Genomic DNA, 27,812 nt, shown 5'->3' with positions numbered 1-27,812 from the left:
AGCTGTGTAAAGTGTTGTCCTAGACTAGCCTGTGCACAGGCTCATCAGGGAAAACTGGGCTAAATGCAGCTGTGTAAAGTGTTGTCCGAGACTATACTGTGCACAGGCTAATCAGGGAAAACTAGGCTAAATGAAGCTGTGTAAAGTGTTGTCCAAGACTAGCCTGTGCACAGGCTCATCAGGGAAAACTGGGCTAAATGCAGCTGTGTAAAGTGTTGTCCTAGACTAGCCTGTACACAGGCTCATCAGGGAAAACTGGGCTAAATGCAGCTGTGTAAAGTGTTGTCCGAGACTATACTGTGCACAGGCTCATCAGGGAAAACTGGGCTAAATGCAGCTGTGTGAAGTGTTGTCCTAGACTATACTGTGCACAGGCTCATCAGGGAAAACTGGGCTAAATGAAGCTGTGTAAAGTGTTGTCCAAGACTAGCCTGTGCACAGGCTCATCAGGGAAAACTGGGCTAAATGCAGCTGTGTAAAGTGTTGTCCTAGACTATACTGTGCACAGGCTCATCAGGGAAAACTGGGCTAAATGAAGCTGTGTGAAGTGTTGTCCTAGACTAGCCTGTGCACAGGCTCATCAGAGAAAACTGGGCTAAATGCAGCTGTGTAAAGTGTTGTCCTAGACTAGCCTGTGCACAGGCTCATCAGGGAAAACTGGGCTAAATGAAGCTGTGTAAAGTGTTGTTCTACACTATACTGTGCACAGGTTCATCAGGGAAAACTGGGCTAAATGAAGCTGTGTAAAGTGTTTTCCTACACTATACTGTGCACAGGCTCATCAGGGAAAACTGGGCTAAATGCAGCTGTGTAAAGTGTTGTTCTAGACCAGCCTGTGCACAGGCTCATCAGGGAAAAATGGGCTAAATGAAGCTGTGTAAAGTGTTGTCCTACACTATACTGTGCACATGCTCATCAGGGAAAACTGGGCTAAATGCAGCTGTGTAAAGTGTTGTCCTAGACTAGCCTGTGCACAGGCTCATCAGGGAAAACTGGGCTAAATGCAGCTGTGTAAAGTGTTGTCCTAGACTATACTGTGCACAGGCTCATCAGGGAAACTGGGCTAAATGGAGCTGTGTAAAGTGTTGTCCTACACTATACTGTGCACAGGCTCATCAGAGAAAACTGGGCTAAATGCAGCTGTGTAATGTGTTGTCATAGACTAGCCTGTGCACAGGCTCATCAGGGAAAACTGGGCTAAATGCAGCTGTGTAAAGTGTTGTCCTAGACTATTCTGTGCACAGGCTCATCAGGGAAAACTGGGCTAAATGCAGCTGTGTAAAGTGTTGTCCTAGACTATACTGTGCACAGGCTCATCAGGAAAAACTGGGCTAAATGCAGCTGTGTAAAGTGTTGTCCAAAACTATACTGTGCACAAGCTCATCCGGAAAAACTGGGCTAAATGCAGCTGTGTAAAGTGTTGTCCAAGACTATACTGTGCACAGGCTCATCAGGAAAAACTGGGCTAAATGCAGCTGTGTAAAGTGTTGTCCTACACTATACTGTGCACAGGCTCATCAGGAAAAACTGGGCAAAATGCAGCTGTGTAAAGTGTTGTCCTAGACTAGCCTGTGCACAGGCTCATCAGGGAAAACTGGGCTAAATGCAGCTGTTTAAAGTGTTGTCCTAGACTAGCCTGTGCACAGGCTCATCAGGAAAAACTGGGCTAAATGCAGCTGTGTAAAGTGTTGTCCTAGACTAGCCTGTGCACAGGCTCATCAGGGAAAGCTGGGCTTAATGCAGCTGTGTAAAGCGTTGTCCTAGACTATACTGTGCACAGGCTCATCAGGGTAAACTGGGCTAAATGCAGCTGTGTAAAGTGTTGTCCTAGACTAGCCTGTGCACAGGCTCATCAGGGAAAACTGGGCTAAATGCAGCTGTGTAAAGTGTTGTCCTAGGCTAGCCTGTGCACAGGCTCATCAGGGAAAACTGCGCTAAATGAAGCTGTGTAAAGTGTTGTCCTCTACTAGTCTGTGCACAGGCTCATCAGGAAAAACTCGGCTAAATGCAGCTGTGTAAAGTGTTGTCCTAGACTAGCCTGTGCACAGGCTCATCAGGGAAAGCTGGGCTTAATGCAGCTGTGTAAAGTGTTGTCCTAGACTATACTGTGCACAGGCTCATCAGGGTAAACTGGGCTAAATGCAGCTGTGTAAAGTGTTGTCCAAGACTATACTGTGCACAGGCTCATCAGGAAAAACTGGGCTAAATTCAGCTGTGTACAGTGTTGTCCTACACTATACTGTGCACAGGCTCATCAGGAAAAACTGGGCAAAATGCAGCTGTGTAAAGTGTTCTCCTAGACTAGCCTGTGCACAGGCTCATCAGGGAAAACTGGGCTAAATGCAGCTGTGTAAAGTGTTGTCCTAGACTAGCCTGTGCACAGGCTCATCAGGAAAAACTGGGCTAAATGCAGCTGTGTAAAGTGTTGTCCTAGACTAGCCTGTGCACAGGCTCATCAGGGAAAGCTGGGCTTAATGCAGCTGTGTAAAGTGTTGTCCTAGACTATACTGTGCACAGGCTCATCAGGGTAAACTGGGCTAAATCCAGCTGTGTAAAGTGTTGTCCTAGACTAGCCTGTGCACAGGCTCATCAGGGAAAACTGCGCTAAATGAAGCTGTGTAAAGTGTTGTCCTAGACTAGCCTGTGCACAGGCTCATCAGGGAAAACTGGGCTTAATGAAGCTGTGTAAAGTGTTGTCCTCGACTAGTCTGTGCACAGGCTCATCAGGGAAAACTGGGCTTAATGAAGCTGTGTAAAGTGTTGTCCTAGACTAGCCTGTGCACAGGCTCATCTGGGAAAACTGGGCTAAATGCAGCTGTGTAAAGTGTTGTCTTAGACTAAACTGTGCACAGGCTCATCAGGGAAAACTGGGCTAAATGCAGCTGTGTAAACTGTTGTCCTAGACTAGCCTGTGCACAGGCTCATCAGGGAAAACTGGGCTAAATGAAGCTGTGTAAAGTGTTGTCCTAGACTATACTGTGCACAGGCTCAGCAGGGAAAACTGGGCTTAATGCAGCTGTGTAAAGTGTTGTCCTTGACTATACTGTGCACAGGCTCATCAGGGAAAACTGGGCTAAATGCAGCTGTGTAAAGTGTTGTCCTAGACTAGTCTGTGCACAGGCTCATCAGGGAAAACTGGGCTAAATGAAGCTGTGTAAAGTGTTGTCCTAGACTAGCCTGTGCACAGGCTCATCAGGGAAAACTGGGCTAAATGCAGCTGTGTAAAGTGTTGTCCTAGACTAGCCTGTGCACGGGCTCATCAGGGAAAACTGGGCTAAATGCAGCTGTGTAAAGTGTTGTCCTAGACTATACTGTGCACAGGCTCATCAGGGAAAACTGGGCTAAATGAAGCTGTGTAAAGTGTTGTCCTAGACTATACTTTGCACAGGCTCATCTGGGAAAACTTGGCTTAATGCAGCTGTGTAAAGTGTTGTCCTAGACTATACTGTGCAGAGGCTCATCAGGGAAAACTGGGCTAAATGCAGCTGTGTAAAGTGTTGTCCTAGACTAGCCTGTGCACAGGCTCATCAGGGAAAACTGGGCTAAATGCAGCTGTGTAAAGTGTTGTCCTAGACTATACTGTGCACAGGCTCATCAGGGAAAACTGGGCTTAATGCAGCTGTGTAAAGTGTTGTCCTAGACTATACTGTGCACAGGCTCATCAGGGAAAACTGGGCTAAATGCAGCTGTGTAAAGTGTTGTCCTAGACTATACTGTGCACAGGCTCATCAGGGAAAACTGGGCTAAATGCAGCTGTGTAAACTGTTGTCCTAGACTAGCCTGTGCACAGGCTCATCAGGGAAAACTGGGCTAAATGCAGCTGTGTAAAGTGTTGTCCTAGACTATACTGTGCACAGGCTCATCAGGGAAAACTGGGCTTAATGCAGCTGTGTAAAGTGTTGTCCTAGACTATACTGTGCACAAGCTCATCAGGGAAAACTGGGCTAAATGCAGCTGTGTAAAGTGTTGTCCTAGACTATACTGTGCACAGGCTCATCAGGGAAAACTGGGCTAAATGCAGCTGTGTAAAGTGTTGTCCTAGACTAGCCTGTGCACAGGCTCATCAGGGAAAACTGGGCTAAATGCAGCTGTGTAAACTGTTGTCCTAGACTAGCCTGTGCACAGGCTCATCAGGGAAAACTGGGCTAAATGCAGCTGTGTAAAGTGTTGTCCTAGACTATACTGTGCACAAGCTCATCAGGGAAAACTGGGCTAAATGCAGCTGTGTAAAGTGTTGTCCTAGACTATACTGTGCACAGGCTCATCAGGGAAAACTGGGCTTAATGCAGCTGTGTAAAGTGTTGTCCTAGACTAGCCTGTGCACAGGCTCATCAGGGTAAACTGGGCTAAATGCAGCTGTGTAAAGTGTTGTCTTAGACTATACTGTGCACAGGCTCATCAGGGTAAACTGGGCTAAATGCAGCTGTGTAAAGTGTTGTCCTAGACTATACTGTGCACAGGCTCATCAGGGAAAACTGGGCTTAATGCAGCTGTGTAAAGTGTTGTCCTACACTATACTGTGCACAGGCTCATCAGGGACAACACTTTATGCTTAGACATGATTTTTGTTTAGTTTTCCCATAACAAAATTTCTATTTGATAAACATATTTAAATAAGTTGATTGACCAACTAAATTTGATAATAGGAATACATATAGACATTCAAAAAGCAAACTTTGTCATTTGACAAAGGTGTCTTATAGAATCTTCCCATTTTGCCAACAATGTAACAGATGGACTGAAACAAGCATTGTTATGTATTCAGAAGAAATATGTCATTTCAATAATTTCTGATCAAACAGGATCACTGTTTAAGATTTCTATTGTTATAATACAATTCAGAATTATCTTATATTGTTTGTTGCTAAAAAATGTACCATAATATACATAGCATAAATTATTTAAGTTGATTTCAAGATTGCAGAGTTCACTCATTTTTTTACTTATCCACAATTTGATGAGTATAAATTGAGCCACATTTTGGAAAAATGCATGTGTGAAAAGAGCTGCTCCAGATTAGAACGACACTTTCTGCTTTTATGGAAATTCTTGTTTAGAGGAAATCTTTTCTAAACAAAGATCCAGTCTATGCTGAAATTGTCATCACTGATAAGCCTGTGTGAACTGCACAGGCTTATCTGGGTCAACACTTAATGAATATTCATTGAGTCTGGTTCTTCCAAAACGAGGCTCAATTCAACTCAATTTTGTATTAATATCAAGTTGCAAATTACCTTGAACACTTCACTGACTCTATCCTGGCACTTAACATAGGCATCAAAGTCTGCAAACAGCATGAACCTGAAAACCGTTGCAATACCAGAGGCATTACACATGGTGTTGCATCATCTATATTAAACATGTATGTAAAGGTTAACAACTATTAACTTAAATAATTTTATAATTGTTACATTGTTACAAAAACATTAGTGGAAAAATCACTTCAAAAAATGATCACATAGTTCTTGATGTAATTGAACTTATGAGAAATATTGACCACATGATAAAAACAAGCGCTGTGTTTATGAAACACAATGCCCCCTACTGCACTTTAAAGCCACACATCAGCTATTGAATAGAAAATTATTAAGTCCAAGGCCCGTAACTTTGTAAAAACAAGAGATTGCCAAGCAATATGGTCCCCTACCGGTGAAACTCCACCTTTGTCAGTATTTTTTTTATTTTTTGTTGCCATAGCAACCAGAATTTTTGACGTAGGAACAAAATTAAATGACGTGCATAATCTCCATATTGCCATCTATCCATGTTTCAAGTTTCATGAAAAAATATGAAGAACTTTTAAAGTTATCGCAGGATCTAGAAAAGTGTGACGGACTGACAGACAGACTGACAGACAGACAGACGGAGTGCAAACCATAAGTCCCCTCCGGTTTCACTGGTAGGGGACAATAAAGGACCGCAACAAAACTTACACTTAATCTGCAAGTCATTAAGGTAGACTAACACACCAAATATAAAGTCTGTATCTGAAAGCGTTTCAGGAAAAACAAGGGACAAAATTGTCACAAAACCAGGTTTTCAATATATAAAAAAAAAGTCTGATAAAGGAAGACAAGTGCAACTCAACATGTGCATTGCTACTGATTGTTCATCACAATCACCCCCTGTGTTTCAAAATCAATCTGTTTTTCGACCCTGTGACCTAGTTTCTGACCCGGCATGACTGATATTCGAACTTGACCTAGATATTGTCTAGATACAACTTCTGACCAAGTTTCGTAAAGATCGGATGAAAACTATCTGAATTAGAGAGCAGACAACATGCTCAATGTTTAAAACGAACCAAGTGACCCTGTGACCTAGTTTTTAACCTGGCATGACCCATATTCGAACTTGACCTAGATATTGTCAAGATACAACTTCTGACCAAGTTTCGTAAAGATCGGATGAACACTATTTGAATTAGAGAGCGGAAAAGCTTGTTCCGCCCGCCTGCCAGCCCGCCCGCATTCGCCAATCTAATAACCAGTTTTTTCCTTTGGATAACCTGGTTAAAAATCCAGATAGTTCAAGGCCGATTACTTCTTCAAAAGTCAATGGATCGAAACAAAAATCTTTGTATCTGTAAGTCATTTAGGCAGACTCACATACCAAAATTTAGGTCATTATCTGCAAGCATTTAGGAGAGAATCCAAAAAACTGTCATTCTAGAGAAAAAATGTAAGTCCAAGGCCTGTAACTTCGCAAAAATCTATGGACCTTAACGAAACTCTAACTTGATCTGTGAGTTAGGCAGGTTGACTAACACATCAACAATCAGGTAAATATTTGTAAGCATTTATGGGAAAATCTAGAAACAGATACCAGTGGGACGGAGAGACAGACGAACATTACGACTGCTAAATGCCACCCTACCGGGGGTCATAAACAAGAGCACTGCACAACGGGTGCCACGCTCGGCTACGGGTGCAGTTTTGAATAAATGAAAGCATGTCAGAATTTATTTTTTTTTAAAGGTCACGGTGACCTTGACCTTTGACCTAGTGACCCAAAAATGGGTGTGGCGTGTAGAACTCATCAAGGTGCATCTTCATATGAAGTTTCAAAGTTGTATGTGGAAGCAATTTGATTTTAGAGCCAATGTTTAAAACCTTAACAAAATGTTAAGGTTTTAGCACGACGCAAACGACGGACGACACGACGAGCTGGCTATGACAATACCTCGGGTTTTCTCCAAAAACGCCGAGCTAAAAATTGATTCAACAACCTTGGCTTAAATGTTCTCAATATGACATTAATGTTACCTGTCATGATGTACTAGAGAGTTGAATATATCCCTGAAGAGCGCAGGCTGGTCTGGGTTAAAATATCCGTTGTTAATCTGATCCATGATGTGGCGGATAGTGGCGTTATTCCTGTAGTAGTCCTCGGGCTTGTATCTGAAAATAAAGCATAAACGGGGCTTAATTAATGTGTGTAAAGTATCATCCCAGATAAGCCTGTGCAGTCTGCATTTCAATTATATTTGTTTTTTTATATATATTTACTAGGTACACGATTGTAGCGATTGATCATGTATCGCATTTGTGTTATTGTTTATATGAAGTTTTGTGGTGTTTTCAATATTTAATAAGAAACAAATGCACACATTTAAGTTATAACATGAATTATAATATATACCAAATAAGTCTTGTGTATCAATATTTATATTCATACGAGTGAAATTATTAAGTAAATGGTTAAGACACATTGGAGAAAAAAGATTGAGGGTTTGCAATTTGAAATGTTTATGAAGCAGTAAGAGTTAGGTAAATGGTTCTTAAACTTTGGTTGTAGAATCAGAATACCATGGCAAATTGGCAATAGAATATACAACTATTTGCATACCCCTTCTTATTGAGTGCCTCCACCTCTTCCACAGTCATGCCGAAGATGAAGATGTTCTCAGCTCCCATCTCCTCCATCATCTCCACATTGGCCCCGTCCAGTGTCCCGATAGTGAGGGCGCCGTTCAGCATGAACTTCATGTTGCCTGTCCCTGACGCCTGTACAACAGAATATTGTATATAAAGAAATATATGTGAGGAATTAGGAATATTATTTTAGATGAATTTTAGTGAGGATTTCTTGATTTAAAGAACTTATATCAACAAGAGATGTTTTTGTCAGAAACACAATGCCCCCTACTGCGCCGCTTTGAAGCCATATACTTGACCTTTGACTTTGAAGGATGACCTTGACCTTTCACCAATCAAAATGTGCAGGTCCATGAGATACACATCCATGCCAAATATCAAGCTGCTATCTTCGAAATTGCAAAAGTTATGGGCAATGTTAAAGTTTTCGAACAAAGGACAGACAGTTCAACTGCTATATGCCACCTTACCGAGGGCATAAAAATTGCCTGACTTTGACAAATAACGTAAGGAGAGATTTTATGAAACTTGTTTTATGAAAATTTTGATGAACTTTGGAATGTATTTAGGATATTTATTGCTTTTAAGAAATTTATTTAAGGAATGCTATGATATATAACATTTACCTAAGGAATAGCATGATATAAAGAATTTTAACAAGAAATTTCATGATTTTCAGAAATTTCATAAAGATTTCACAAAAGGGCTTTGTGGATATGGGAACATTTCAACATTTGAGCCGCAGTCTTGGAACACTTGGCCTTAAGCATGTGCATAAAATAGCGTCCAAGATACGCCTGTGCAATCCACTCAGGCTGATCAGGGACTACACTTCTGTCTTAACTGGATTTTCGCTGAAGAGGGACTATCCTTTAAATGTATAAAATTACATGAAAGCAGAAATAGTCATCCCTGATTAGCCTATGCAGACTGCAGAGGCCAAACTGGTACGACACGTGACGCACATGGATTAAGCCCTGTTTTCTAACCACGAGGCTTATTTCAACATATTCACAATTATTGATCACATTTGCACTAAAGAGCATTGTAGATACGGGGACATTCCAACATAAAAACATTTTTAGACCACTTCACTCACCTCTGTTCCGGCTGTAGAGATCTGCTCACTGAGGTCTGCGGCTGGCATGATCTTCTCTGCGAGGGACACACGGTAGTTCTCCAAGTACACGACCTTCAGCTTGTCACCGACGATGGGGTCGTTGTTGACCACGTCAGCCACCGTGTTGATCAGCTTGATGATCAGCTTGGCCATGTGGTAGCCTGGAGCCGCCTTACAGGGAGAGAAATAGATAATTGTGTAACTATTTTTTTTAATAAAAAAAAACTTCAGTGTTTGTCAAAAAGAAATGTCATAAGTATTTTTTTGCATTAAAATAGTGCAAAGTCTTTTCTTTGGCCTTAACATTTGCTGTTGTTTACCTTTTACCACTAAGATACCCACTCTTAGGGACTTCAAAGGTGTCATAATGCATATCTGAGTAGTAAAGGGATGTAGAACAGCATCAATCCACTTACCTTCCCACCAATCATGACAGTGCGAGGGACAACAGGTCTGTTGGGGTCACTCTTGATGCGGTTGTACAGGTGTATGATGTGCATACAGTTCATGAGCTGACGCTTGTACTCATGGATCCTCTTCACCTGTAACAAACCCATCAGCAGTCAGCATGTGCTTAGAGTGTTGTCCCAGATGAGCCTGCGCAGTCTGCACAGGCTAATCAAGGTTGACACTTTTGTCTTAAACTGGATTTTTTTGCTAAGAAGAGACTCCCTTTAAACAAAGAATATCATAAAAGAGGAAATTGTCAGGCCTGATAATCTGGGACGACACTTAAAACACATGCATTAAGCCTGGTATTCCCAGAACATGGCTCAAATATGCACATGAGCATTGAACAATATTCTCATTTGAACACTTGGAAAATACTTCTGTAGGTAATTTTCTTAACTGTTCGGTCACCATCCAATATGAATACGTACCTGAATGTCAAACATGGACGAGATGTTGACCTCTATGTTGTACGCTGTCTTAATGTACTCTGCTAGCTTCATCTTGTTCTCCTGAAAAACATTTATTACACCACTACATTACTATATGCATGATATTATGCTGCCTGATACTTTTCTTTATACCACGTCAACAGGAAGTTATTTTATCAGTAAATGTATAGAGGTAGATCATGGCTTGGAATCAACTTTAAAGTAGTCGTTTTTGGTTGAATAGAATCAGATTAAACAAAAACAAGCCAATTCATTTAATTGATATCCCCAGCCAAATAAAGTTTATGGATGGGTGCAAATCCCTTGATGTATGGTATAATCCCAAAAAAATAATTTAAGTTTAGGGTAATTGTTGTTATGTATTGCAATTCTCCTCATTGATATCTATACACAAATGCAGTTTCATATTGAAATCTTGTAGCATATCTGAGATAAAGCCCTGAAAACACAATACAAAAACAACAAAGGGCAATAACTCTTATTTAAGAAAGTGTAGGGTAATGGTTCTTGTGCATGGCACTTCTCCTCATTGATATCAAACCACCCACTCATGATGTTTCAAATCGAAGTATTGTATGGTATCTGAGATATAGATCTGAAAAGTTACATCATACAAAACAAGAGATGTGTTTGTCAGAAACACTATGTCCTCTATTGCGATGCTTTGAGGCCATAAATTTGACCTCTGACCTTGAAGGATGACCTTGACCTTTCACCACTCAAAATGTGCAGCTCCATAAGATACACATGCATGCCAAATATCAAGTTGCTATCTTCAATATTCAAAAATGTGTTTGTCAGAAACACAATGTCCCCTTCTGCGCCGCTTTGATTTTTTTAAAAAAAATTTAAATTTTGGCCTTGAAGGATGACCTTGACCTTTCACCACTCAAAATGTGCGGCTCCATGAGATACACATGCATGCCAAATATCAATTTGGTATCTTCAATATTGCCAAAGTATTCATAAAATGAGCGATTTTGGCCACATATACTTGACATTTGAACTTGAAAGATGACCTTCACCTTTCACCACTCAAAATGTGCGGCTCCATGAGATACACATGCATGCCAAATATCAAGTTGGTATCTTCAATATTTCCAAAGTATTCATAAAATGAGCGATTTTGGCAACATACATTTGACCTCTGACCTTGAAGGATGACCTTGACCTTTCACCACTCAAAATGTGCGGCTCCATAAGATACACATGAATGCCAAATATCAAGTTCCTATCTTCAATATTGCAAAAGTATTCATAAAATGAGCGATTTTGGCCACATATATTTGACCTCTGACCTTGAAGGATGACCTTGACCTTTCACCACTCAAAATGTGCAGCTCCAACAGATACACATGCATGCCAAATATCAAGTTGCTATCTTGAATATTGAAAAAGTTATTGCAAATGTTAAAGTTGGAGCAAACAAACCAACGTACAGACCAACAGACAGGGCAAAAACAATATGTCCCCCACTAAAGTGTGTGGGGGACATAAAAAACAAAGGGCAATAACTCTTATTTCAGAAAGTGTAGGATTATGGTTAATGTGCATGGCACTTCTCCTCATCAATATCTATACACCCATGAAGTTTAATTCTGATATTTTACATAGTTTCTAAGATAAAGCCATGCAAAGTTTTGTGACAGACGGACTGACGGACGGACAGACGGATGCCTTTGGCAGGGGGAAGACAATTTGATGTTGAAATGTTACATTTTATTTTTTAAAGCAAACAAAACAGCAAAAATCATTTATTACAAATATTAAGTACAAGTGCATGTGACGTCATTGTTAACATGTCAAACATCATAATGATTCATGCTAAAAATGCAGCGTTGTAGTGGTTATATTTCAAAAAAGAATGAAGCAGTATGATTTACATAAGAACACATTACTACAAAGGCATTGTGTAATACATCAGGCTTGTAGTTCTTTTATTCTATGCGTCATCTTATATATAACACAATGATAGGGCAGTAACCTGCTATTCTCAATGTGTACTGTCAGCCAAGTAGAGGCACAGAGAAGTATACAGGGATTGCAAAATAAAGAACAACATTAGCATTTGTTTTAGCAAAAATTTGTTTCTGCGGTTATGTTTCGTATCAGTTTGCATGTCTGTATGTGCTTTGAAACATGCTTAAGTCAAATGTTATTAATGGTAAAGGGCTGCTTGTAAAATATTATCACTCACCTCCACTACAGTTACAAATCAGACAGCTATACAAATAAATACTTGGTTAAATACCCTAGCTTAAGTTAAATTTAAGTGCTTTAATGCCTGAATATATTTAAAGATGACTGTACCATAAAGTATCCATACAAGTTCCTAGTGTGTTTTATCATATTTGAAAATCTACTTCAGGGAATTTTTTATTTTGGGTATTTACAGTACTCAAACTATCTATAGTACCGATATTATTAAATGTTTAAAGCCCTGTGAGATTGACCTTTGACTTCTAAACCTAAAATTTGAAGGGCCTTTTGGTTTCCATCCTACCTATTTGTTGATCTAAGACCAAACTACCAACTAAGTGTGTGTATTCCAAAGTGTATGTGGTCCTTCTGCACATGAGGCTACATAATGATAGGACCTGGAGCGAATCCCAGCACCCAAAAGTGCTTTGCTCATTTGACTCATGAAAGATGGGACAAATTTGAATTACAGCTGCAATTTCCAGCTAGATATAAAGTTTTTCCTGTAAGATATTTAATTTTGGAGTAGTCTTTTGCTGTGGAGAAAACCAAAGTATCTGGAAACAAGAGCTGTCACCATAGGATGACTTATGCCCCCTATAAACGCTTGATAGAAGTTATGAGCTTGAAATGCACTAAGTGCCCCCGTGACCTAGTTTTTGACCCGGCATGACCCGTATTTGAACTTGACCTAGATATTGTCTAGATACAACTTCTGACCAAGTTTGGTAAAGATCGGATGAAAATTATTTGAATTAGAGTGCGGACACGAAAAGTGTGACAAACTGAACGACGGACAGTGCGAAAACTATATACCCCCTTTTCTTCAAAATCGGGGAATAAAAACCCTCTGTCCAGTATGCTGAACACTAACAAAACTCATATGCCCCTTGACAGCCCTGCCCCAACACCACCAAGCAATATACCCTCACTATTTGAAGGGGGGCTTAATTGTTTAAAATGCCCCTACATTTCTGACTACAAATATATAACAACGTCAATATCCTGGACGGTGGATGATCACCATGGGAAAACAATTTGGTCAAAGCATGTAAGGGAACCTCAAAAATGACCATGTGCTGCCTTACCTGTTTGACCTTGGTAAGAGTTCGAAGGAATGCCTCGTTGGTGTCATACTGCTTCAGATCTGTTAGCTTGTACAGGTCAGTCACCCACTCCTCACCGATTTTCTACAATAACATTATACAGTTAGATGGTACAGTCACATTACGATATGTCACAAAACACTGTTCTATGGACCAGTCACATGACACCGTTTATGAAATACTCACTTGACACTATGTCACATAACACTGTTTTATGAAATAATCACTTGACACTATGTCACATAACACTGTTTTATATAATACTCAATTGACACTTTGTCACATAACACAGTTTTATGAAATACTCACTTGACACTATGTCACATAACACAGTTCTATGAAATACTCACTTGACACTATGTCACATATCACTGTTTTATGAATTTCTCACTTGAAACTATGTCACATAACACTGTCTTATAGCATACTCACTTGACACTATGTCACATAATACAGTAAAATGACATAGTCATATATCATTATGTCACATAACACAATCATGGGACACAATCACATAAGACAGTCACATGTAAATAATGTATGCCCCCTAACTTGCAGCAAAGTCATCCCGTTGCCTTGGCATTTGATCTCTTGGTTTCAAAATTGTTGAGGTCAACCGTTCTTAAGACTTACTAGTAAACTGATTTATATTATCTAAAGAATTCTATGGTGTGAAAACAATTTTCATGTTTCAAGTTCATGTGACCTTGATCTTTGAAATGTGACCTAAAAATAAATAGATATCTGTCAATCTTCCAATAACAAGCACAGCAATTAAGAGGATCACAGGACAAAGGACAGAAACCATTTGTATGATAAAAGCCCCTAAAAACTTTGTTTGACCTGCTTATAACTCAAAAGTTATAGTGGCTTTCCTTTCCACCCAAATAACCATAAAGCGTTCTCAAAATATTGTGAAGAAACAAATTTCCTGTTGCAAGAACCTGTGAACTTAAAATTTGACCTCATGACCACACAACTGACTGGCATCATTTGTTCCTCACAGGAAATCAACATACACATTAAGATGATAAAATGTTAAAGTGTTCTATAGATATGATGCAGAAACCATTTTTTGACAAAAGCTCATATAACCTTGACCTTTGTCATAATCAAAATGTGTCGTTGTTTCCCAACATGTAACCAGTATGACAAATTTGCACGATCAAAGGTTAAAGCGTAAAAAATATAAACTGTATCAACAAATATCCTGTTACAAATTCCTGTGACCTTAACCTTTGATCTGTTACCTAAACAAGAGCTGTCAGAGGACAGCGCGCTCGACTATTCATGGGGAAATTGTTCATATTCAATAATTTATTAGACAATCTTTCAAAAATATCAAAAAGAAAAAAAAAAAGTGCGGGGGGGGGGGGGGAGGGGGGAGGGGGGCGGTTGAGAGGGGGTATGTGGGTGTGGTCATTTATTAGACGATCTTTGGGGGAGGGGGGAGGTTGGGGGGGGGGGTAGGGGAGGGGGTATAATATGGGGTGTGGTAATTTATAAGATGAAGTTAAAAAAAATTGGGGGGGGGGGAAATGGATTCTGGGTAGAAGCGTGGGGTATTGTTTGGGTGGAATCTATTGTGGTGTTCAGGTAAGTGTTGTTTTGTCAAAGTAATAATAAAATGTGATCATTAATAAAGAAGTTATGGCAATTTAAGCAAAATGTTCAATTATCTAAGTGTAAAAGGGGCCATAATTATGTCAAAATGCTTGATACAGTGGTCTGCTCTTGTTTATAGGTTGGGGTCATGTTGGTAAACAAGTATGCAATAGTAAAAGCAATATGTCAAAGGATATAGGAAATATTTGTGGTAGTACGCAAAGTTTAACATAGATTTATCAATAATATGCATATTCTAAGTATAAAAGGGGCAATTATTATGTCAAAATGCTTGATACAGTTGTATGCTCTTGTTTATAGGTTGGGGTCATGATGGTAAACAAGTATGCAAAATATGAAAGCAATATGTCAAGGGACATTGAAAATATTTGGGGTAGTACGCAAACTTAAACATTTGCTGCATATTCTAAGTGGAAAAGGGGCCATAATTATGACAAAATGCTTGATAGAGTTGTCTGCTCTTGTTGATAGGTTGGGGTCTTGTTGGTAAACAAGTATGCAAAATATGAAAGCAATATTTCAAGGGACAATGAAAATAATTGGGGTAGGACGAAAACTTTAACATTTGCACGGAAACGGAAACGCCGGGGTGAGTAGGATAGCCCCACTATATATATTTCATATATAATAGTCGAGCTAAAAACCGCAGGTGTCTTTCTTTTAACTCAATTAACCGCTATATGTATTTGCATGCTCATAGGCCAAAGGATTCTCAAGATGTTCCACAGAAACAAATGTACTGTTACAAGCCCCTTTGACCTTGTTCTTTGATCTTTTGACCCCAAATTCAAAAGACTTCTTCCTTTCCTCCCACATAACCATCAAACCAATGTTCATTGTTTTTGATCAAAGCATTTTCTACATATCTTACGGAAAGAAAAGGTCTTCAAACCCAAAAACAATTGACAAAATAAGCTACGAACATCCCACAGTAATCAGTTTGTGTTACCTCAGCAATGATGTCTGACAGGCTTGGGTTACACAACAGTATGTAACCTCAGCAATGACATCTGACAGGCTTGGGTTACACAACAGTATGTAACCTCAGCAATGACGTCTGACAGGCTTGGGTTACACAACAGTATGTTACCTCAGCAATGACGTCTGACAGGCTTGGGATACACAACAGTATGTTACCTCAGCAATGACGTCTGACATGCTTGGGTTACACAACAGTATATTACCTCAGCAATGACGTCTGACAGGCTTGGGTTACACAACAGCAGCCAGCGACGAGGAGTAATACCGTTTGTCTTGTTCTGGAATCGATCTGGGAACATCTCATAGAAATCCCGGAAACTGCAAAACATGTATGTAAATAATTATTTTGTTGTACTTAATAGTATTTGGGTAAAAAAAGGTTTATTTAACCAATTACCACTGGGCAGACTTAACTGTGCTTTAATGAAGTACTAAGTGCATATACTTAAGCTAGTAACTGACCACTGCTCTACTGAGAATCAGAGCTAAGATTAGAATGAAAGGAAAAAGATGTCAATCTCTGTATTTGTCATCCCATCTACAATTTTTTTTTGCCAATTGAGAACAAGAGCTTGTCACAAAATGCCAAATCCCCGCCGAAATATGTTTGCTTGCATTACAACATTTGTTTTAGAGAGTAGAATAATATTTGTAAATGATTGCACCTGAAAAGCTAAAGTATTAACTATGAAATTTAATTAAATATAATTTAAAATTATAAATAAATAAAATATAAATAAAAAATATTTAAAAAAAATAAAGGCAGATAATTAAAAAACTTGGCCAAAAGAGTTATGGTTCATGTTCACTGCACTTCTCCTAGTTGCCATCTGTTTATATTTCTAGTTTCAAGTAAATCCCTTCAGTAGATTTAGAGTTATGCCCTGGACAAAAATTTACTTTGAAATTAAATAAAGGGAGATAATTCAAAACCTAAGGTAGATAGAGTAATGGTTCTTAGTCACTGCACTTCTCCTTCTTACAATCTGTTTATATTTCAATTTCAAGTAAATCCCTTCAGTAGAGTTAGACATATGCTCCGGATTTTTTTTTACTTTGAACTTAATTAAAGGGAGATAATTAAAAAACTAAGGAAGATAGAGTTATGGTTCATAGTCACTGCACTTCTCCTACTTGCCATCTGTCTATATTTCAAGTTTCAAGTAAACCCCTTCAGTAGATTTAGAGTTATGCTCTGGACAAGAATTTAGTTTGAAATTATATAAAGGGAGATAATTCAAAACCTAAGGAAGATAGAGTTATGGTTCTTGGTCACTGCACCTCTCCTAGTTGCCATCTGTTTATATCCTAAGTTTAAAGTAAATTTATTAAACAGATTTGGAGTTATGCTCTGAACAAAGTTTCAGAGGGAAAGACCAACGCACAGATGAACAGACAGGACCAATTACTATATCCCGTCCGAATTTTTTTTCGGCGGGGATAATAAAAACCATTTTCCCTATTTTCAGGAGATTTGTTTCTTGCATTTGGTGTAAAAAACTGCTGTAGAAAGGAATCATTTATCACAGGCACAATCAGCATCACATAATAAAATCTGCATAACTTGAGAACAATCATCAAAAGGGAAAAATGCCTTGTCCCCTGCTACTTTATATAAAAGTGCAATTTTTGCACAATTTTGTGAATCGGGCTGGGCCCTTTGGTTTGGGAAAAATTATGTTGTTTTGATTAACATTGGGAAATTGGTGTATTTTTTGGTAACAAATACTTAAAAATTGAGAACAAGTTTTTTTAAATGTTATATTTACTTAGGTTGGTGGCATAGATTTAAATATGGACATTAACTAAAATTTGCATTTAATTTACTTTTTTTGTGTGGAAACCTTCAATTTGGATTTGTACATCCCATCTGAAAAAAGTATATACGTATTTCCATTGGGAATGGGGCAATAAAGGCCCAATATTTGCACAATAAAACACTGAATTAACAGCGGGTGACTTACGTGTTGTTCTTGATGATCTCCGAGTGGATGGCAGCCACTCCGTTGATGGCATGTGACCCGACAATGGCAAGATGGGCCATGTTGATCTTCTTCTCTCCATGTTCTTCAACAATTGACATTCGTTGAAGGCGACCAAGATCGCCTGGGAAATGCTTCCTCACTTCCTGAAATGGAGGTAAACTGTGTGGGTCAGTTGATCTGAATGAGTCTGGTTCTGTGAAAACTGGGCTTAATGCAAGAGCGAAAAGTGTAATCCCAGATTAGCCTGTGCAGTCCGCATAGACTTATCAGGCACCATGCTTTCAGCCTAAACTGGATTTTTCCTAAGAAGGGACTTCCTTTAAATGAAAAGCATCATAAAAGCTTGAAAGTGTCGCCCCTGATTTTATTTATTTTACTATTTAAACAAATGTTAAAGGCATACAAAGAGAAATAAATAACACAAATGCAGATTTACTGTTCTCAGAAATTTACTTTTACTTTCCCCCTTTTCTCATACAATATTTTGTACATGTTGCATCTAGCTAAATTAAAATTAACATGTTGATTGTTGAAAGATGCAGACCCAGATTATCATTTTGCAAATTTTGAAGAACAAACAACAATGTTCCAACCTCAAGGAAGAGGTGGTTGATGTAGTAAATGATCTGTAGGTGCCTCGGCAGCAGGCTCTCCAGGAGGAAGACCGGCCAGCGCTCCAGGGCCTCTGGCAGCACTGTGTGGTTCGTGTATCTGGAATACAATAAAACATTAAATTTTGGAAGCAAAGTTAAATGGCCTCATGCAACCAGCAATACTGTTTGCTGCATATCAGTATTTCAGGGCTTGCAATGATTTTATTTTCATTATAGCATATAACTCTTTACCACTCAAATAACACTTTAATGAGTTTGTAGTCCCTAACAAATTAAACATTAAATCCTAAATGCTAAACAAAGACAATAGTAAAATTATTGTATGTACCAGTAGGTTTATTTACACTAAAATCCACAAAATAGATATTATTAGATTCAACTAGGCTAGAATCAACTTAAACACATATACATAATACACTTAATTACCTTGACTACTTCTTTACTATCTATCTTACCTTCCTCTAAGAAAGTGGGCTGAACACTTGTGAATAAAGTGTTTACAGATAAGCCTGTGCAATCTGAACAGGCTAATCATGGATGACACTTTAAGCCTAAACTGGGTTTTCATTTAGAAGTGCCTTTCTTTAAAAGGTGAATTCAATGAAAGCATGTAGTGACATCACTGATTAATCCAAGCAGACTGCACAGGCTAATTTGGGGTGACACTTAACCCACAAGCATTAAGCTCAATTTTCCCAGAACTCACTAAAAACATTATTTATGACTTACGCGCAGGTAGCCACAGTGATCTGCCATGCCTTCTCCCACGGCAGATCTTCAATATCCACAAAGATACGCATCAGCTCTGGGATTGCCATGGCAGGGTGGGTGTCATTCAGCTGGATAGCTACCTGTGACAGATGTGTGTGTGCTATATGGCTGAATAAAGTGAGGACCCTGATCGTGTCCCAGCACTCCTTCCTGATTTGCTTAATACACTAAAAAAAACTTTGCATGAATTTTGAATTATAACTGCAATTTCCAGCTATTAAGTTGTTACTGAAAGATTTCCAACTTTGGTCTGGTCTTGTATTGTGGGGGATATGCCAGAGTGCCCAGAGAAACCCCACCTGTCCACTGTGGTGACCAACAACTAAACTCACATGCTGCAGGGAACCGGGACGGAACCTGGGGGAGAAGCAGTTGTATTTACCACTGCGCTCACCGATAAGCTACCTGTGAGTGTGACAGTCCTGTGACAGACAGCCCGAGACAGAGATTGAAGCGGATTGTGCCAAAATGGGTCTTATACAATATGGCGACAGCATAGCCCCAGACCAGCCTGAGCGTTTTCTAAGTCAGGTCAGCTACCCTGTCTGCTGAATGAGACCATTACACCTGTATGACTATAGCAAACACTGCAGTTTCTGACCAGATTGTGCAACTTTGCCAGCTGGTCTGGAGCTATGCTGCTAAATCCTTTATGTGGTAAGAATGAGGTTGGAACAAAATATTGAAGTATTAAAAATAGAAAAACAAGAGCTTTGTCACACCTGAAGTTTCAAAGTTGTAGGTGGGAGCACTTTGACTTTAGAGCCTATGTTAAAGTTTTATATTAGAGGTCACAGTGATCTTGACCTTTGACCTAGTGACCCAAAAATGGGTGTGGCATGTGGAACTCATCAAGGTGCATCTACATATGAAGTTTCAAAGTTGTAGGTGGAAGCACTTTGATTTTAGAGCCAATGTTAAGGTTTTAGCACGACGTCTACGGCGGACGGCAGATGGCGAGCTGGCTATGACAATACCTCGGGTTTTCTCCGAAAACAGCCAAGCTAAAAATTAAACGAATCAGCATCATTATGGTAAATTCAAAATCTACAAGCAATGAAAAGAAACATGTTACTCAATTTGACTTCCAAACTGAGAATATAACTTCTGATGAAATTCAAGTACTTAACCAGTATTGTACTGTCAAAAGCTCATAAATATCATTCAAACAACAAAATGCCATTTTGTCATATAAAAATACATTGCCCCAAATAGTTCTGGTACCTAGGCCTTACTTTGCCAGGGAAAGCGTCAAACGAGCTGCGTACAGGGTCACGGCAACCAAAGCGTGACGACTTGAACCTGCGTATGATGTCCTGCAGGGTGGCTGCCACCAGGAAGTACTCCTGCTTCAGACGGAGCTCCTTACCCTCAAAGAACTGAAATGAACAGAATCACGTATTCATCTATGAGCGTATTGATCTATGAGTGCCTTAATCTATGAAGGTCTTAATATATCAGTGTCCTAACCTATAATTGTCTTAATTTATGAATGACTTAATCTGTATGTGTTTTCATCTAATTTCATCTTAATCTTTGAGTGCCTTAATCTATGAGTGTCTTAACATGTAAGAGTCCTAACCTATGATTGTCTTAATCTATGAATGTATTAATCAATGAGTGTCTTCATCTACAAGTGCCCTAATCTGTGAGTGTCTTAATCTATGAGTGTCTTAATCTATGAGTGTCCTAATCAATGAGCGTCTTAATCTATGAGTGTCCTAATATATGAGTGTCTTAATATATGAGTGTCTTAACATATAAGGGGCCTAACCTATGATTGTCTAAATCTATGAATGTATTAATGTATGAGTGTCTTAATCTATGTGTGTCTTAATCTATGAGTGTCTTAACATATACGGGGCCTAACCTATGATTGTCTTAATCTATGAATGTCTTAATTGATTAGTACTTTTATCTACAAGTGTACTAATCTGTGAGTGTCTTAATCTATGAGTGTCTTAATATCTGTGTGTCTTAAACTTTGAGTGTCTTAATCTATAAGTGTTTTAATCTATTTATGTATAAATCTATTACCAGGGTATTTTATTAATTTATGAGTGTGTTAATCTATGAGTGTATACATCTTTGGGAGCCTTAATCTGTGAGTGTCTTTATCTATGAGTGTCTTAATCTATAAGTGTATTAATCTATTTATGTATTAATGTATGAGTGTATTAATCTAGAAGTTTATTAATCCATGAGTGTATAAATCTATGAATGCATAAATCTATGAGTGCATAAATCTATGAGTGCCTTAGTCTATAAGTGTATTAATCTTTAAGTGTATTATTCTATGAGTGTATTAATCTTTAAGTGTATTAATCTATGAGTGTATTAATCTTTAAGTGTATTAATCTATGAGTGTATTAATCTTTAAGTGTATTAATCTATGAGTGTATTAATCTTTAAGTGTATTAATCTATGAGTTCATAAATGTATGAGTTCATTAATCTATGTGTGTATTAATCTATTAGTGTATCAATCGAAGCGTGTTTTAATGTATGTTTTATCTATAAATGCCCTAATCTACCAGTGTCTTAATCTATGTATGCCTTAATCTATGAGTCTATCAATATATGAGTGTATTAATCTACAAGTGTATTTATCTATAAGTTTATTAAACTATATGTGTATTAATTTATGTTTGTCTTAATCTTTTAGTATATTTATCTAGGAATGTCTTAATCTATAAGTTAACAAACATAATAAAACAAGCAAATTAGTTAAATTGATATCCCCCGCCAAAAATTAATTGTGTGGCAGACTGACTGACAAACATACGGACAATCCCAATTCTATATCCCTCCACCTTTGGCAGGGGATAACAAGTATCAAATTTTATGTATCGCTACTATTAAATCATATTGCCATACTACGACATAGCACAAGAGACCTGACTCAGGTAGGTAATGTAGCATTAAGTACACCTACATTATCATTGGGGTACAGGACACGAGAAATGTTCTCTGCAAGGTTTCTGTCACACACAGCATTGATGTATTCACCGCTGTTGACTGTAAATAAACAGACAATCAAACAACATAATCACAGCATCTTTACATGTCAAGAACAGTGACATTTTTATCACATGTTTGTAAGAGAACAGTGTACCACGTTAAGCTCACATGTTAGGTAGGCTTTCCCCCTTTACCACTTAGATACGTATTTTTACATGTTTGTAGTCCTTTAGAAAGTAAAATTGAATTAAAGACCTTTCTTACTAGGTTAAAGTTTTATAGGCTTCATTCCCAACCCTTAAATGATGAACAGTAAACAGCATTAAACCTGAACAGACTGCGAGTTACTCACAGGCTGTTCTGGCTTCATGCTGTTTGCACATAGCTGTTTTCACTTTCCCTCTGAGTTGGAAAGGGTTAAAACTGAATAAAAAACATAATCAGCAGGTGTGTAGGCTTGCTGGGTTTCTTTAGGTATGTTACAACCAGAAAATACTGGGTAACAATAGTTCTGATTTACAGTCATAATGGATTAATAAGATCATTTATTTTATGCTTGCCGGTGGTTTATAGAGAAATATCAATTAATTAAAACTGATAAGTCACTGTTTCAAACAGTGAAAAATAACAGTGAAAATTATCGATAATTTTCACTGTTTTCTGTGAAATGACATCATTATTCCAGCGAAATTCTCCAGTATAACTCGTTAACAATGTAAATAAGCGGTGAAACAAAAGCATAAAATAAAAAGAAAATTGTTGGATTTAGTGGAATATACTTTTTAATTCACTCACGATCATAGAAAATCTATATTTTCTATGATCACTCATGAATTAAAAAACAATATTCCATCAAATCCCACAAATATCCTCAATGTGTCCCACAAAAAAAATTCTAATGCACAGAAGCTTTGCCTGGCACAGAATTGAATGCATTTGAATGGAAAATGAAAAATATAAACTTGAATTATTGATACAAAAACTTAAGGTACTGTTATAAATACTTAACTTATAAGTACGAATACTTTACTTTGATGTAAACATTGATAGAATACATGAGAAGAAAATCAGAAGGATACATGGGAAACCACACTTATCATATTAATGTCTTTAAATTCATTAATTCTTATCAAATAAAAATATTCAATCACTGTCAGCAAAGTTCATACTCTCATCTGTGATGTGGTTCTAGCATATTTCAGACTAAAAACATACCCGCTGAAAACTGGTGGGTGGGATAATTGCATTTCTTTGGTGTTTTTTTACACATCACATTTGCCACACAAAATTACTGACAAACTTCGAACTGTTTGTCAGAATGTATTCTCAGACTTGTAATACAGTGTTATCCAGAAAATTTAATTCATATTTCCATATCAGCGGCGTTGTGTTAAAATATTCTCTTGCCATATGCGGCCAGTGTAACTCCAGACCAGACCATCACATTTATGAAGTCTGATCCAGAGCTAATGAGACTACAAATCCCTGCGTGACAGGGTAGCTCTTGGCCTGACTGTGCAGAGAGGTCTGCAGCTACACTAGCTGCATATGAAATAAGACCCATTTTCGCATGACCCTGCTCATTCAAGGATAACAAAGTCATGCTCACAGAAGCGAAGGTTGAAGCTGTTTGGAGCCTTGGCCGACCACAGTCTCATGGTGTTCACAGTGTTGTTGCCGTATCCAGGGATTGGACTGTCGTACGGCATTGCAAACACCACCTACAACATGCAGTGATTTCTTCTCAAACAGATTAATAAGGAACAACACTTTCTGCTTCAACTGTATCTTTGTTTAGAAAAGACTTCCTTTAACTCAAAATTTCCATTAAAGCAGAAAATGTCATCCTGATTAGCCTGTGGGGACTGCATCGGCTGAATTCTTAGGACACTTTACAAACATGCATTAAGCCCACTTTTCCCAGAACAAGGCTAAGTGTTGTTAACCCTTAACCACTCAGATATGCAGATTGAGACGTTTGTATTCCCTTATAAAATGAAATTTAATTTAAGGCCTTTCTAACTAGCAGAGCTCCAGATAAGGGTCGTATTTTCGTAATTACGAATTATTTTCAAGTCCGTTACGTATTTATTTTAAAATCTTGTCATACCATTAAGAATTTCAAAATCAAGTTACGAATATTATTTTTACATCGGATCGTATCGATTTTTATTGAGTTCTTTTTGCGTATTAAAGATCTTTGCGGTGCTTATATAGAATGGATATCAGGTTTGTATAACAAAGCGCATTTTTTCCAATAAAAGCGGCGTATACAGTCTATCTGGCAAAAAAAATGGCGGCGCCCAGAGAATGTCCTAAAAAAATGCAAAGCGTCCAAAAACACGCTTTTAACATATTGTACGCAAAGTAAGCCGAAGTTAAATGTTAAGAAAGACATTATAGAAAAGATCTTATACGATGTTGTTTGTTCAGTTGCCGACACAGTCAGAAAAGCTAAACAAAAACGCGACACGACGGGACCAAACTTAAACACAAAAAAAACATTGAACGAGTGGAAGGGACAAGTCCCGTGGCTAATCGTTGAAAAGATTGAAGGGGAGATCCGTTTTAATTGTGAAATATGTAAAAATTCATCTAAGGCATACAATCTAAGCACAGTTTGGGCATATGAAGGTATTTGAAAAATAACATTGTATAATACTGAAAAGACACTGTTGAACTCGCATAAATAAAGTTGCTAGTATGTTTATTTTGATTTTTTTTTGCATGAAAATAACCATTATTATTTATTTTTAGGTCTTTTAGAAAAAATAATAATTATTTTCCAAAACTTAGTAGTAACGTTAAGAATAAAATTTCAGAGTTAAGAATTCTTTTGGAAAATCTGGTAGTAATTTAAGAATTTCACAAAACCTTATCTGGAGCTCTGTAACTAGATTCAAGTTTTAAAGCCTTCATTCGAAACCCTAAGATGCCGATAAACAAGAGATGTGTTTGTCAATAACACAATGCCCCCTACTGCGCCGCTTTGATTTATTATATTTTTTTATATCAGTTGGCAGGTACAGATAATTATATTCCTTTAAAGCTTATTACACTGTAACTCAAATATAGTGCGGTCCGTTATAACGCTGTGTCCAATATAACGCGGGGGGTCCTTGGATCCCGTTTTTTCTCCAACCTTCCATTTCTGATTCAAATCCATGCTATGCAACTTCATGTATTTTCAGAAAATTCAAATAAGCCGGCTATCACAGCTTGATTGCTTTATCCGTCCGTGTTACTGATTATAATCGATTATAGGTTAAACGACACTCGACAGCTAATTGGTGTTAATCTGTTGTGTAATGTCAATAAAGGTGTGAAAACTCGCCAGTCAGTGTTTATTACATGTATTCCTTAAACGCGGTTCGTTGCGCTAGTTTTGATAAGGAACGTGCAAGCGGGATAATTATAAAATTAAAGTTATTCAAAACAATAAAACATTCTTACATTGATATGATTGCAGTTTGACTCTACTGTATAAAAAAGAAGCGGCTGTAAAATATACTGCGCACAGTATAAAACAAGTGTTTCTGTCATTTCATTATCATTCTAATATTTAGTCATTTAATTTATTTCGTGTACGAGAAATTTATTAAATAATCCAGACGATTCATTAACATGCTAACGCACTGTAATTGTTAACAGAGATTTTCTTTTGCCCAGTAGATCTATCAGAAAGTCCCCGAAAATCACGTTTTTTGCATGACGTCGTATGACGCAATTTGTACATGTAGCATATTGCATTCATCTAAATTTAGATTCGCTTCTTTTTCCAATGAAAGCTCTGCCCCATAATGCAACCTGTTCTCTTTACACTTCTGAAAAAATGGCGCATGCATATTGCGGTGTTTACAAAATTCGTAAACATATTTACCGTCATAAATGTTGAAGATTATTATTCTTGTAAGTGATGTTGTAATGTTATTGGATTATCAGATTAACGTGCACGTTATAAAAGCGGTATGTATAATATTATCGATACGATGCGGTTTATATGCATGCATTGTCGGATGACAACACAGCTTACACTTTACAGGACCTATATTATAGGCTATACTATTGATGTTATAGCCCCTGCAATAAATGAGCTCAAAACTTATAACGCGGATCCGTTTATAACGCTGTTGCGTGGCTTGGACCCCGTCATCCGCGTTATATTGGAGTTACAGTGTACTTCCCTTGGATTTGGTTTTTTGACCTTTGACCTTGAAGGATGAACTTGACCTTTCACCACTCAAAATGTGCAGCTCCATGAGATACACATGCATGCCAAATATCAAGTTGCTATCTGAAGCGACATAGAAGTTATGAGCATTTTTCGAAACCTAAACGCAAAGTGTGACGGAAAGACGGACAGTCTATCACTATATGCCCTCCTTCGGGGGCATAAAAAAAACAACATGATAAAACCTGAACAGACTGCTTATTCCTTGCAGGTTGTTCTGGTTTATGTTGTTTGCATATAGAATATAAAATAAACTATCAGGATATTAAGAGCCATTAATTATGGACAAAAATCTGTTTGTCCAAAATTTTTAAGTCACTCAAAATAATTATTTTGGCAAAAATGGGGGTATCGCCAAATTTAGAGTGTCAGAGAACTTAATTTAGAGTATTTACGGTAGTAACTGATTAACTGTAAAGCATTAAGTCATTTGTACTTGACAGCTCCATATATAGACATCCAATATTCAATTACAGATTTACATAAAGTTATTTGTACTTAGCTCCATCTATCAACATCCATTTGAAGATGTAACGAAGCAAAACAAATATCTCTATACACATTATCCAGCCATTTCACCCTTAGTATTTTATTTCCGTATAACTTCATTTTCATAATAAAAAAAAGTTGCTAAAAATCATTGTATGAAGACACATGGTGATTTGAATTTCATTGATGTATTCAAGAAAAAGGCTTGAAATACCTTTGACTAAGTAAGAATACATTAAATTTTGTCAGTGCTTGGTTTTGAAGTGCATATAAAATGAGCCTTGCTCTCTGAAAACAGGGCTTATTTCATGTGTATAGTGTGTCGTCCCAGATTAGTCTGTGAAATCAACAAAGTCTTATCAAGGACAACACTTTAAGTCTTAAGTGGATTTTTCGTTAAGAGACTTTCTTCATACAAAAAAATAATAAAAGCGGAAAGTTTCTTCCCTGATTATACTGTGAAGACTGCACAGTCTAATCCGTGATGACAATTTACACACATGCATTAAGCCCAGTTTTCCCAGAACAAGTCTCATGTTAAGACAAATAGATATTGGAATTACATTGATGTATCTTAACAAACGCTTGACATAACAAGGAAGAATTAATTTAACTGTTTCCAGTGGTTGGTTATGAAGTGTAGGCTAAATATCAACAAGGCTCCCACTGCAAACATTATATTTTCCTGCTCACTTCATGATGATATCCTGTGAAATGTGTTATCAGTAAGAAGAACTAGCAAAGTGTACTTCTTTAAAAATCACTTACTACCACATACATGCCAGTTTTGATTATTTTAATCATTTCAATACAATAAACATATTTCCACAAATGTATTGATCGGTAGTTTTAAACATCCATGGAAAATACTTCAAAATAATGATCATTCTTATTAAATATTTTTATGCAATCTTCATGACAATTAAAGCCATGTGTATACAATAATAAATT

General features: G+C 37.8%; 1 protein-coding gene across 1 annotated transcript in view; it reads right to left on the bottom strand.

The window, feature by feature from the left end:
- Positions 1-27,812, bottom strand: part of LOC127873451 (glycogen phosphorylase, muscle form-like) — a 54,560-nt gene that overhangs the window by 3,573 nt on the left and 23,175 nt on the right. The window contains exons 5-18 of the mRNA XM_052417326.1: positions 23,751-23,862; positions 22,116-22,198; positions 20,417-20,560; positions 19,140-19,261; positions 18,390-18,507; positions 17,776-17,939; positions 16,015-16,129; positions 13,187-13,288; positions 9,879-9,959; positions 9,414-9,539; positions 8,977-9,168; positions 7,849-8,006; positions 7,266-7,400; positions 5,235-5,301 (exon numbers count right to left, since the gene is read on the bottom strand). Of these exons, the coding sequence (XP_052273286.1) occupies positions 5,235-5,301; positions 7,266-7,400; positions 7,849-8,006; positions 8,977-9,168; positions 9,414-9,539; positions 9,879-9,959; positions 13,187-13,288; positions 16,015-16,129; positions 17,776-17,939; positions 18,390-18,507; positions 19,140-19,261; positions 20,417-20,560; positions 22,116-22,198; positions 23,751-23,862 (1,719 nt within the window). The remainder of the gene's footprint in view (positions 1-5,234; positions 5,302-7,265; positions 7,401-7,848; positions 8,007-8,976; positions 9,169-9,413; positions 9,540-9,878; positions 9,960-13,186; positions 13,289-16,014; positions 16,130-17,775; positions 17,940-18,389; positions 18,508-19,139; positions 19,262-20,416; positions 20,561-22,115; positions 22,199-23,750; positions 23,863-27,812) is intronic.

This window comes from Dreissena polymorpha, chromosome 3 (assembly GCF_020536995.1).
Source record: "Dreissena polymorpha isolate Duluth1 chromosome 3, UMN_Dpol_1.0, whole genome shotgun sequence".
NCBI lineage: Eukaryota > Metazoa > Mollusca > Bivalvia > Myida > Dreissenidae > Dreissena > Dreissena polymorpha.
The sequence above is the reverse complement of the archived record's forward strand: the minus strand, read 5'-3'. Positions and strand labels throughout refer to the sequence as shown.